The sequence below is a fragment of the Pyrus communis genome, chromosome 12 (genome assembly GCF_041283825.1).
Source record: "Pyrus communis isolate YQ-2024b chromosome 12, ASM4128382v1, whole genome shotgun sequence".
Taxonomy (NCBI): Eukaryota; Viridiplantae; Streptophyta; class Magnoliopsida; order Rosales; family Rosaceae; genus Pyrus; species Pyrus communis.
In genome coordinates, this window is record NC_142576.1 from 22,938,148 (window position 1) to 22,951,516 (window position 13,369).

At 37.0% G+C, this 13,369-nt stretch overlaps 1 protein-coding gene and 1 long non-coding RNA gene across 3 annotated transcripts; both read left to right on the forward strand.

The window, feature by feature from the left end:
• The first annotated feature begins 1,557 nt into the window (after positions 1-1,557).
• Positions 1,558-2,557, forward strand: LOC148692526 (uncharacterized). Of its 2 annotated transcripts, XR_015954559.1 has the most exons (3): positions 1,558-1,805; positions 1,889-2,161; positions 2,274-2,557. It is a non-coding gene; the product is annotated as an uncharacterized LOC148692526 (long non-coding RNA). The 2 variants fall into 2 exon arrangements; XR_015954558.1 differs by having other exon boundaries at positions 1,558-2,161.
• A 4,538-nt stretch (positions 2,558-7,095) lies between these two features.
• Positions 7,096-12,298, forward strand: LOC137745373 (cytokinin riboside 5'-monophosphate phosphoribohydrolase LOG7). Its single transcript, XM_068485321.2, has 7 exons — positions 7,096-7,224; positions 8,360-8,457; positions 9,803-9,833; positions 9,929-10,028; positions 10,260-10,330; positions 11,044-11,187; positions 11,930-12,298. Exons 1-7 carry the CDS (start codon positions 7,117-7,119, stop codon positions 12,023-12,025), a joined length of 648 nt encoding a protein of 215 aa, XP_068341422.2. The 5' UTR covers positions 7,096-7,116; the 3' UTR covers positions 12,026-12,298.
• The last annotated feature ends 1,071 nt before the right edge of the window (positions 12,299-13,369 follow it).

The window sequence follows — 13,369 nt, forward strand, 5'->3', positions numbered from 1 at the left end:
CACAGTTATGCCTACCTGATCCACTACTCCTGACATCCATTAATCTATCATTATGGCTCATAACTGTGCCAATCTAGCACCACAGCTCCCAGCCGTGCCGATTTTGCCCTGTGGCTCGCTCTAACTAAGCCTTAAAATGGCACATGATGAAACCCCTAATGATGGCGCAATAATTCTGGGAGCAGCTCACTGTGCTTACACCCTTACGCGGGCTCTACAAGCAGTTCAAAGTCTTAAGCAGTTTGCCAAAAAAGACCTCGCAAGCTGAGGATTATTTCAGTTATCCAGCAGTTCAGCTTTCCTCAGCTGCACTCACGACAATGACTTCCATGCTCTCCAATACGAGAGGGTAAACCAATCCACCGACACCCATCTGGGTAAGTTCTCCAATGTGAGAGGATAAACTAATTGCTTTTTAGTGCGAAAGGGTAAACCAATCCCCCGACACCCATCTAGGTAAGCTCTCCAATGCGACAGGATAAACTAATTGATCTCCAGTGCGAAAGGGTAAACTAATTCCCCAACACCCATTTGGGTCTGCTTTCCAGTGCGAGAGGGTAAACCAATCCCCCGATACCTATCTAAGTAAGCTCCCTACTGTGAGAGGATAAACTAATTGCTCTCCAATGCGATAAGGTAAACCAATCCCTCGACATCCATCTGGGTAAGCTCTCCAGTACGAGATGATAAACTAATTGCTCTCCAGTGCGAGAGGGTAAACCAATTCCCCGAAATCTATATAGGTCTGCTCTCCAGTGCAAGAAGTTAAACTAATTGCTCTCCAGTGCGAGAAGGTAAACCAATTCCCCGAAACCTATATAGGTCTGTTATCCAGTGCGAGAAGTTAAACTAATTGTTCTCCAGTGTGAGAAGGTAAACCAATTCCCTGACACCTATATGAGTAAACTCTCTAGTGCGAGAGGGTAAACTAATTGCTCTCCAATGCGAGAGGGTAAACCAATTCCTTGACACCTATATGGGTAAGCTCTCCAGTGCAAGATGGTAAACTAATTGCTCTCGAGTGCGAGATGGTAAACTAATTGATTTCCAGTGTGAGAAGGTAAACCAACTCCCCAACACCTATATGGGTAAGCACTACTACAAAAGTGGCTTATTGTGTTGGTGGCTTGTGTCGGTTTTATATAATATACTGGCGGATACGACATTTCCAACACCCTCTTTACATGGTGTCGAAATTAATGTTGGGTATAAGTGACATAAATTGTCTATGTCGCTTATAACCGACATAGCTTTTAATCTTTTTAAATGGTGGTGTCGTATAAAAACAAAATCGTGTTGCTTTCAACCCACATAAAGTTAATGTTGGTTAAAAAAAGAATCGTGTCTCTTCTACCCAACACTAATAATTATATTTAAATATTTTAAAACCTGGTGTCGGTTGTAGCCGACACTAATAATTATTTTTAAAAAATAGGTTGTGAAATCACACGAACTTAACTACAAAATTTGGAGAATGAGCGGGACAAGAATTTTGCAAAATTTCAAACATCTTTGAAATTTAAAAATTTCACATTACTTTGGCAAACTTCTCAAAATAAAAAGGAAGTTCAAATTTTATTTATTGGTTTATCTCATCCCATCAGCTAGTAACTGCAAAACTCCCCCTCCCCAAATTGTGAGAATTTTTTTCAATCTTCTTGCTTCTTTCTTCCTCGTCCGCTTTGAACCCTCAAGTATCTCCACCAATCACTCTCTATCTCCCCCCCCCCTCTCAGGTTGGCTACCGATAAAATCCCAATTCACCACTCTTCCATTTGCTCGGTAACCAAATAGAGAACCCATTTGTAAAGTTCTCAACTTTCTCCTTTAATTGGATTAAAATTTGTTAATTTTTTGTCAAATGTTGACTTGAAACTTTGTGGTTCAGTTTGTGAAGGGAATTTATGGAAATGGACATTGATGAGCTTATGGGTCACAACTAGCCGGTGAGCATTCCGACGAAAAGGGCGATTTTTGTGTGGAGATATAGCAAGTCCAAGCAGACGGGTTAGAATGCGAAGAAGCAACAGTTGAAGATCTCGAAGCATCTCTCCGGAGCTTTTTGGGTGCACAGCGAGGGCTAATTGGCGGTGGCTGGACATTACTTGTGACCGCTAGCACACCGCCTCTACTGCTTCAGATGGTTTGCTTTTCACTTGGGGTAATTAAGCTTCATTTTTTTATTTTATTGTTTTAATTTTTATAAATTTCAATTCTTTCATTTTTTAATTTAATCAAGTAATTATATATTGTGTTTGGTTTATGTGCATTAGATAACCTGAATGTGTAAGCAATCGTTCAGGAGCTAGTGATTTCAGTCTGTTGGGAGATGGAACGAAGCAGTGAAGAAATGTATAGTATATTTGCAGAAATGCATGAGCGACAATATATTTGCAAAAATGCATGAACGAAGCAGTTAAAAACTGAGACAAACATTTTTATTATTTTTTATTATTAATAGTTTGTGGTGTCGCTTATGGGTGACATTATAGTGGTTATTTTATTATCAAATTATTAGGTGTTGTTGGTTAGGACCGACACCAGTTTGCTTCATCAATCAATCATTGTCAGTACTTAACGTCACATTTATCCGACATGAGCCTTGATGTCATTTTTAACTGACGCTACTATCCTTTTTTATTTTATATTGCTCTCCTTATTCGTGGCGAATTAAGGGGATTAACCGACATCAATACCCTTTTCGTGACGTTAGCAATGGTGTCAGTTCCTTTATCCGACATTTCACGATTTGAAGTCCGATTTTTTCGAAAAATACAACAGTAATTGGGGTTTCTTGTCGATTTTTACACCGCTAGTGATAACCTCTTTTGTAGTAGTGAAGCTCTTCAGTGCGAGAGGGTAAACCAATTCCCCGACACCCATATGGATAAGCTCTCCAGTGCAAGATGGTAAACTAATTGCTCTCCAGTGCGAAAGGGTAAACTAATAGCGCTCCAGTGCGAGAGGGTAAACTAATTGTTCTCCAGTGCTAGAGGGTAAACTAATTGCTCTCTAGTGTGGGAGGGTAAACTAATTCCCCAACACCCATCTGAGTAAGCTCTCTAGTGCGAGAATGCCACATCGCTCAAAAGATTGAATGCTTGAAAACCAACTAAGCATCAAATGGTCAGGGGGCAGCAGCCACTTTGCACTAACAGTTTGCTCATTCGACACTTCATCTTCAACAACTCCGATCTTGGCAGCTTCATCCTTGACTACTCCATCTACGGCAGCTGAGAAATCAAACTCAAGCAGTTTTCTTATTTTTGATAAGCAACCCAGACGTGGCAGCCCAAACCGTGGCCTATGCCACGCCACTTCCTTGGCCCACGCTGAGCCAGTCCTTGGCTTCAGTCAAGCTGAGCAGCACAACAAGCAATGGCCCTTGCCACTCCACCTCATTGGCCCATGCTAAGCCGACTCTTGACCCCTACTAGCCGACGTGTCACACCACCCCGACGGCTGCCCCGTGGCAGCACCACCCAAGAAGAAGACAAAGAGAATTAAGTTTTTCTTACGTCGGTGCGGCGCGGAGAAGACAAAGAAATCAACGGAAGATGGTTCTTTGCACGAGCAAGTAAAGAAGAGTGCTAGGGGAAGGGGAACAAATATCCTCTAGTTTTGTCTCTTTCTTGTAGGGACAAATAATTGCCCTTCGAAGTTGATTTAATCCCCTACTTAAGGTAGGCTTAAATAGGCTTTGGAGGCGATTTATTTCCCTTTCCTAGAAGAATCTAATTCCAAGTCCAATTGAGAATCTGCATCAAAGTTGGAGATCTCTGCACCTGCTGCCCTTTCTTGCAAGTAGCTCAGCAGGTGTGGGGATATTTGTGGAGCCAAAAATAATCGAGAAAAATATGGAGGTGACACGTGGATTCTAGGGTAAAAAGGACAAAATTAACCTCGAGGAATACTGGAACTAGGATAAAAAGGACAAAATTAACCCCGAGGAATACCGGAACTAGGACAAAATTGCCCTTACTTGCAAGTAGCTCAGTAGGTGTGGGGGTATTTATGGAGCCAAAAATATTCAAGAAAAATATGGAGGTGACACGTGGATTCTAGGGTAAAAAGGACAAAATTAACCCCGATGAATACCGGAACTCCTACACATGAGCAGTGGACAATCATGACTCAATTAAGGTCCAAAGTGCTCAAAGTAGGTAATTATTCAAAACCTATTTCATCCATCCTCATCAAATCTTCTCCACAAGGTAACCCTCAAATCATTCCTTTCAATTTATATTAATTAGCTAATTAATCGATTAATTATTCAATTAATTGATTAATTAGCTAACAAATCATGAATCTCACTCAAAAAACCATCCAAGTGGCTGGTCCTCCTCCTTCCAAAAGGACTGGCCACATCCCTATATAAAGACCCTCATTGTCTCCAAAACCTAAGTTCTACACTCTTGCTAAATTCTCTAAATTCTCCAAACACATTTCCCTCAAAATTCTAACTTTGGCATCGGAGGTTCTTCAGCCAAAGCCCCCCCTCGCCAATTCATCGTGGGCGCGTAAGGCTCTTGGCCTTGACCAAAGGTGTTATTTGTTTTGTAGGTACAATTTGGTCCAAGAACAAAGAGGAAGAAATTTGCATCCACATCAATCACCATAGCCACCCTGCTATACGTATAACAAAGCTTCATGCATGTTCAACCAAACTAAAGCTTTTCAAACCTATTTAACAAAAAAAAAAAAAAAACACTTCAGACTTGAAGAATAAAAACTGGAGGCACGTATAAAATATAGGTAAACTGTGGTTGGGATTGAAGGGGGAGAGATAAAGAGAGCAGGGAGAGGAAAGATAATCAAGAGAGTGAAGAGGTAAATAAGGATGAGAAATGGGAGAGATAATAAAAAGAATAAAGTGACGAGAGAAAGATATAATAGTTATTTTCTAGTTAGCCTAAATTTATGATCTATGCATAATTATTATAAATAATTCATTGATTATGTAAAAAAAAAAATGGCCATTAATACATGACAATTAGTCAAGATTTTATTGACCTTTGACTAAATTACTTGGTTTAAAAAACAATTCAAGTCATAAATCAAATGATGTGACTGTTAGTGATTGGATTAACGTGCTTATTTTCTAATGGTGATACATCATTTAGTTTATAAATTTAATTTAACAATTTAGTATCTCTAACATCATCCAACTCTAAAATGTGAGTGCCCTTTGTTTTTTCCCGGTAACCATGAAAGTTTTGCTTTTTCTTCCTATTATTGGAGTCTTTTTATTGTACTTCTCTTCTGTTATGAAATCATAACTAAGGGTTGACACTTGAAACCAAAAACACGAATCAAATTGAACTGCATTGAAAGGTTCAATTTTGTGGTTTTGAAACGGTTGCGGACCGTAGAGTAGGAAACTATTTGGTTTCGGTTTTGGCTTTTGAAAACCGCACTGAAACCAAAATTGTAGCTCAAATTAAATGTCATGTTTTAATTGGTTGTTTGTTAGAGTACATACATTTAGTATGAACTCAACTACACTGGAATGTCATCCCTTTTCACCCCTATTCTATTTGACAATTAGCACTTATCAATGCAACCTTTCGAAGAGGAAAAGCTACCCTGCATTTCTTTAGAAAACTGAAGAGTAGATTAACAAAATCATCCCCAGCTTCTGCATAACAAACCATGTTCCTAGATTTAATAACCATAAGCTTAACAGTAAATGGTGCAAATTAACACTTGCATTAGGATTGACATGTAATTTTCTTGTGCAAACTTACAACTTTTTTTGGTACTATACTATACCATCTTAGTAATTAACATGTAAAGGTGCAAAAACAGGTGCTCTATATCTATATATATGGAGTTGGAATATAAGTCATCTGTTACAAGCAAATATAGTGTGTTGACTTATAAACAATTCTCCCATCCTCCTCATGTACATGTACAGTGTAGGCTTTATTAAGCTAATCAGCCTTTGCTGCCAAATACAAATCTCCTTCTTGGCCAAGTGAAAACATGCCGAAGATTCTATTTTATTAATTTTCATCATAAATGAACACATGGATTAGATCGGTGTAAACATGTATTGTGTGGAAAATGAGGTCGTCTTATGTGTAGATAAGGTGTAAATTTTAAACTATACATTTTTTTTTTCTCAAAAACCAAACCAAAACCGTTTGAAACCACACCGAACTTAACCAAATAGTTTGGTCTCATTTCGGTTTAGGCGCGCGTTAAAACCGCATAGAACTTCACCACAAAATGTTTCAATTTCGATTGCGGTTTTACTCAAAACCGCACTGAACCAAACCGTGTCCACCTTCAAGCATAACTTGACCATAAAAAAAAAACTTAGAGACCTAGTGGTTGTGCAATGCAAATGTATCGGTTGCACGGAATCACACTAATCAACTCAAAATAATTCATTAAGTTGCTAGAGAGTTACTTGGAACATCCCATGGTTAAGGATGAGCATCCTCTCCGGATCCTATTTGTGAGGATTTCGGGAATCACTTCATCATGTTCGTTCATCATACATCGTGTGATCACTTTTCGTCAAGTAATGTTTGTGTTCAATTTTAAACAAAAAAAAATTCAAAATGATTTCTGATTACAAAATGATAAATGAGCGAACACGATAAAGTAATCTCTAAAATCCACATCTGAATAGGATCCTATTCCCATGGTTAATACTTCTACAAAAATATGTCTCTCCAATATGTCTATGTTTTACAACCAACTACTCTATTTGACATCAAAACTGCTTTTATATAATTCAAAATTATTTGGTTGGTTGCCTATCAAACAACAAACTTTTTCTTATAAGTTATATAACTGCAATACTGAAAACTACTACTACTATAAAAAAAATTATTGATAAATAAAAGCGGTTTATAAATAGCAAATTCCAAACAAAACCATTAAAATATTTTCAACCTTTCAAATAGGAAAGTGAGTGCTCTAGAGCGCCCTATGCCTATATATACTAATAGATAATTGGCGAAGGCGTTATAATATTTCATCCCATATAAACAAATACTCACTTTGTTTTCATTCCCAACCATCCCCCTCCCTCACTTGCTCAGAAGATCATCATTATTCTATCTCTGAGATCATAGAGAGAGAGAGAGAGAGAGAGAGAGAGAGATGGAAGAGACAAAGTCGAGATTCAATAGGATTTGTGTTTTTTGTGGTAGCAGTTCAGGGAAGAAAGCCAGCTACCAAGAAGCTGCTGTTGAACTTGGGAAGGAGCTGGTAATCAACGTTCGATTCATTTTTATATTTTCTCTTTCAATCTCTCACTTTTTGTTCTTATATATTCATCCTTTTGGGTTCCAAAATTCCCACATAAATTGGAACAGTTCATCGCCAAAAGATCTATGTTTCAGAGAAAGTGTTTAATCGTATATATGTGCATACGAACCAAATTGATCTATTTCGGTTTTCTGCGAATGATTCTACTCCTGGGATTCAGAGAAGCCATATTTATCTTCTTTGACTTTCATAGGAATTTGGATTTAATGCATTGATACATTGTTTCCATTTTTGGTTAATTTAATTTCCTAAAACAATGTTTGTGGTCAATTCCTAGTCTTCCAATTTTTAAATTTTCTCCTATTTTGGTTTGTTTCTATGGAAGCTTGTAAAAAGAAGAATAGAAGCAACCACGAGGATGGTGCTTCGAACTTGGGTGCAGAGCGAAAGCTCACTGCACTAGCCAATTTGTCCAAGTTTTCTCAAGTAGTGTGGAGGTGTGAAGGGTCGTCTTGCAACCAAACAAGCCTTCAACGTGGGCTTATCATTGTTCAAGACCTAGAGCTAGCTAGCATTGAGCCTGATTAGGGTTTATGTTTGGCGTGAGAGAGAGGGAGGGAGGGAGGGAGGAAGGAGAGGGTGCTAGCTGTAAACTGGCTGTCAGTTAAGCAGCTTTCTTGCATGATCTGGAGTTTTGATTTTAATTAAACCCTTTTATTTTTATAAGATAAATTAGTTTTGCAGCAGTAGTACTGGCCTCTATGTGGTTTTTATTATTTCTCTCCAGGCGGCCAGGAGGGAACCAAACGTGCTCTCTCGGTATCATGATCCTTTTAAGCGTGTTGACAAGCTTCCATGACTGAACCTCATCTCCATGATTTTTGTTTATGGGGTTCCACGACAAGAAATTTAATACCTATTTTTTGTAATAATAATAATTAATGTTCACACAGTAGCCTCTTTTTACCTAGCTAGGGTTTTTATTCATTCATTCATTCCATCCACTGAAACATACATTATTATTTGCTGCCATTCTACTTCAAGTTTGTTTCAATCAAATCAACTCCATTTTATATTTTATGGGAACTGGGTTTCTGACACGTTGATGGGTTTTGAATTTCGATGTGTTTGGAAGGTGGAGAGAAGGATTGATCTGGTCTATGGTGGTGGAAGCGTGGGATTGATGGGTCTTGTTTCTCAGGCAGTTCATGATGGGGGGCGCCATGTCCTAGGGTTTGTAGCGCTCTCTCTCTCTCTCTCTCTCTCTCTCTAATATACACACCACACGCATACGTTACCCTTATGAAATGATTGGCCAAATTGGGTTGCATTCTTATTTTTTATTGAACCATACCATGCAAATTAATACCTATTATCTATTAATTTACTGGGTTCACAAAGGCAGACAACATAGAAATCTAGGATCAAATGCAACCCCATATTTTATAATGGAATTTGTGCATTCCCTTCTTCCATTTTTTTTTTTATTGGGACAAAAAGGTTCACATATTTATGCAAAATTACCGTGTCTTCTGGGTATTGTAAACATGGTTTCAAACCGCTTTATGTGATCTACAGTAAATTCCAAAAGTTAACCTCCTTTAAATGAAGGCAGATTCTCTACCCTCTCACTTCTTATACCTTACCGTGTTCTTCTGTTTGTATGGTCACAGTTAAGCTACGTTAACATTTTATATTATTATTTCTTTTTATCTTATTATTTCTACATGTTAACATTTTATATTACCATTTCTTTTTATCTTATTATTTCTATAAAAAAACAATATAAAAAATTAACGTGACCACACAAAACACTAAGGCATGAGAAGACATGAAAAGTAGGAGGGCAGAGAATCTGCCTTCCCTTTAAATTCTTACAATGTCAGTTCCCTCTCTGGAACTTCCAGTTAGAAAGATTTACAGTAATGGAAAAGATAATTAGTAAAATTATGGAGACTTTTAGTGAAGGACTGGCATTGCATTTGTAAAAAGCCTGCTTTCCCTGTAATGTAAGAGCTCTTGGTCTCGTAAAAGTTTAAACACGTTCTGTGAAACACAACTGCTGCAAATTAGCTTGGTCAATGCCCCTTGTTAGGTCGAAGGGATGTCAGCAAATTGCTAAATCTTTGATCAATTAAATATTCAGGTATATGCCTACTAGGCCATGGGGAACTTTTAGTAAATTCATTTGTTAATATATATTACCGGTGAAAATTTTCATTTCATTTTGTTTTTTTATTATGAAGTGGAATTAGTTTTTAAATTTTTTTAAAAATAAATCTGTTATGAAAATTGGAATAATGATAAAGTGGTTTCTTCTAACGTGGGAATACTTTTTATTTTTATTTTATTTTAAAATAGTGCATGTTGTACTAAGCTAAGTGTGAGGTTGCTCTAAAAAAACAGAAATTTTTTTGTTCATGTAGTTACTAAATTGCCTATATTTTTTACTTGAGTTCAATTTTGGTGAGGGGGTTAAAATGGTAATTTCATAAAATTTTGATTGAGAACCCAAGTTTTATTAATAGGTAGTGTGGAGATAGTGGTTTGCTGATAAATGTTCGTGGTGTTTTTGCAGTGTTATTCCGAGGACATTAATGCCTAGAGAGGTACATTTAAAGGCTTAAATGTGCTGATTTTAAGTGACACATTTACCGATCTCTAAATGATTAATTAATAATGTGATCTGATTAAATTGTTGTAGATAACTGGTGAAACTGTTGGAGAAGTGAGAACTGTCTCAGATATGCACCAAAGGAAAGCCGAGATGGCCCGTCAAGCTGATGCTTTCATTGCCCTCCCTGGTATGGTTTTAACCCATGAATCGGATGTCACTTATGAAATTATTATTGTTGTCGAATGTTAAAGTTAGCGTGAATAGCTGATTCTTAACTGTTAAATATGTGGTATTTACTCTTGATTTACACGCATCGAGGGTTGAAAGCCATCCATGTGCATGTGAAGTTCTGAACCATTATCCAAATCAACTCTCAATTGTTTTTGTAAAACCCTTTAATTGAAATTATTATGTTCAGGTGGCTATGGTACCCTAGAAGAATTGCTGGAAGTCATTACCTGGGCTCAACTTGGAATCCACCGGAAACCTGTAAGAAGAACTAAATTTATCCACCTCGTTTTATACAATGGTTTGCATGTGATTCCAAACTTTACATGGAAGCAAGCCCTCACATGATTACATGTCGTATGTTTGTTCAAATGTAGTTGTGTTCTTGTAGATAACTGTTGATGTCCCCAAATTTTCTACAAAACCCTAATTAACAATCAATTTCTTCACATTATAGAATATTTTATTGTGTCCTTGTCTCTATGAATTAATAGGTCTATCATATGCCTACAATTTGTAAATATATCATGTTTCTTAAGTACACGATTCTCTCTCTTTCATTTCATAATTCCATACAAGTATTAGTTAGCAACGTTGACGGGGAGATGATATTTGTGATGATGTGAGTCAATCTTATTGAGTGGTATGGATGTATGAGAAAGCTTCATATATAACAGAGAGTCAATGCATGTGGTACTTAATTCTAATTCACATGGAAAAATAACATAAGTTAGGTGGTTGATTATTTGGAGGATCTCCGTTTGAATGGGAGAAATCTTCTCAAATTTAATTTTTTAAGGTTTAAACAAAGTGAGGTTGTTGGTCAAAAGAAGGGTGTTGTTGGTCACAAGACAATGAGGACATATGAACGACATACATATAATATGGAGATTAAATGGGTGTTTGAAGTTGATATTATTAATGAATTGATTGATTAATTAAATAATTTAGTTAGAATTATCTGTTTATTGTAGGTGGGGCTTTTGAATGTGGACGGTTACTACAATTCGTTGTTGTCTTTCATTGATAAGGCCGTTGATGAAGGCTTTGTTTCTCCTACTGCTCGGCACATTATCGTGTCTGCTCCAACTGCCAAGCAATTGGTCAGACAACTGGAGGTAATGCTTCGTGCCTATTTTCATCATATCATGTGCATCATAGAATAGAATATGATCATCAAGATGAATAATTAACGGACCGGATCGATGTGGTACGGTTTGGGGACACTCTCAAGTCCCTGAGGTGTTCAAACTATGCCTCAATGATGCTCATAGATTCCCACTGATCCTATATGCATGTGCTTAAGTTTTGGTAATACAAGGATGGTCTGGACAGAGTAGACTATAAGCTTAGATTTTTATATAACCAAAAATGAAGAAATTATAATATGGATGCGACTCTCTCAATTGAGAACAAATAAATAAGAGAACCTTTTTCTTACATTGTATAGCATCATGCCGAATAATTAAGCATCGTTATGGGTTGGTCCGGTTCAATCTGGTCAAGAACTTTGGGTCCGTCCAAACTCCATCTGGCTAACCTTGGCGACAATGCTGGGTTGGGGGAAAGGCGTCCTTGGCCCCGGTTACATACAAGTGGATTTCAACTAAGTTTGCTATTCTCAGTACCTAGGTTTAGATTTGTTTGAAGATTTACATACGGTTTCTAGGTCGGATTTGTTGCGAAGTTTTTGTTGTTGTACTTTAGCCTTCCATGTTACGAAAAGTAAATGTGTATTTTCATATAATTTCATCAGGGAAGATTAGTACGAATTAACCCTTTTTGTTATTTAACTACACCGTAATTTACAAATTTACTCAACGATCTGGTTAATGATATGTTTTGGTTTTTTGGCCTCAGGAATATGTACCACAGCACGATGAAATAACATCAAAGTTGGTGTGGGAGGAGGTGGACAGAATAAGTTATGTGTCTGAACCCGGAGTAGCCACGTGAAGTGTTGCTTGACTGATCATGCAAAAGCCCTCCTTTTTTTGCGTTTTGGGTTTCACAGTATATACGGTTAATATATGGTACGACACCGTACATCAGCAGCAGAGGAACTTTGGGTTTTTTGTTTTTGTAGCTGAAGCCAGAAACTCTCTCAAGGTCCTCTTATAATATATATTTTGTTGGAAGGTATAAAAAAAAAAAAATTGAAAATGGTGTAGGAAATGCATTGCCCTTTTTGTAAAACTGTGAGGGAATCAATTCAAGTTTCTTCTTGGCTGGCTGCATGGTTGTTATTACTGTGTCGATTCTTTAATTTGCGACGATGTCTTCTGGACATGTATAGTTTCTACTTTAAATTTGTGAGGAAAATGTTAGGATATTATACGAAAAGATGTATTGCAATAGGAAAAGATATTCCATTTCAGCTTCTGTACTCTCAGAAAATGTCCATGTGTAAGTTATAACAACTATATATGATATATTCATTTGTTTTAATTTACAACAAGGGGAAAGCATATGTTAGTTAGGCTTATAATTTTATAGTTAGCACAAATTAATGGTTGTGTTTGCTGTGTTAAGGTTTCAATATAATTAAAAATAGTTTGTCATGAAACTTGAGGACAGCTTGTTGATTGAGTTCTAAAAGCCAGGTGGTATCAGCATGTGAGGCACATGAAGATTATTAATCTCCAAATTGCACTTGATTAAGCACTCGATTAAGGATTGAAGTTAGGTATAGATCTAATGAACCAGAATAAGATCCTCACCCTCAAGGTCAACTCAAATAGTCAATAAATCAAAGGCTTCTCTTGTTGTTGGGTGGCATATAGCTTCGTATGTAGGTTATCTGCATATCTTTTGCTCAAGTTCTTAGATATTTTGGTGGCTTTTAAATTTCTAATACAACTGGAAAATTACCAAAAATAATTAAGGGGGAAAATGCGAAAAATGTTCATTTTATTTTATAAGAAGAATGTCAAAAATGTAAGTTGCTTGCTTATGTGCTAATTCAAGGAATACTTGGTCTTCATAAGAGACTTGATTTTTTTTTCGAGTTGAATGCACTACAACATGAATAGGTCAAGAAAAAAAAACAAGTTAACACCCTTTATGAGTACAAACTCATATAATTTAACATAACTATAAAGAGATTTGATTAATGCTTGATTCGTACCAATTAACGATTGTCAGTCATTTGCGCATGGGTGCGTAGATGATTAAGGTGTGTTAAGTTGTGTTATGATCATAATTGATCGAGCAGTACAATGCAAGAGGTTTGGGAGTTCGCGTGGACATACCAATCGCCCCAACCTTAGTGATCAGTTGGATAGCTCCAATTGTTGCATT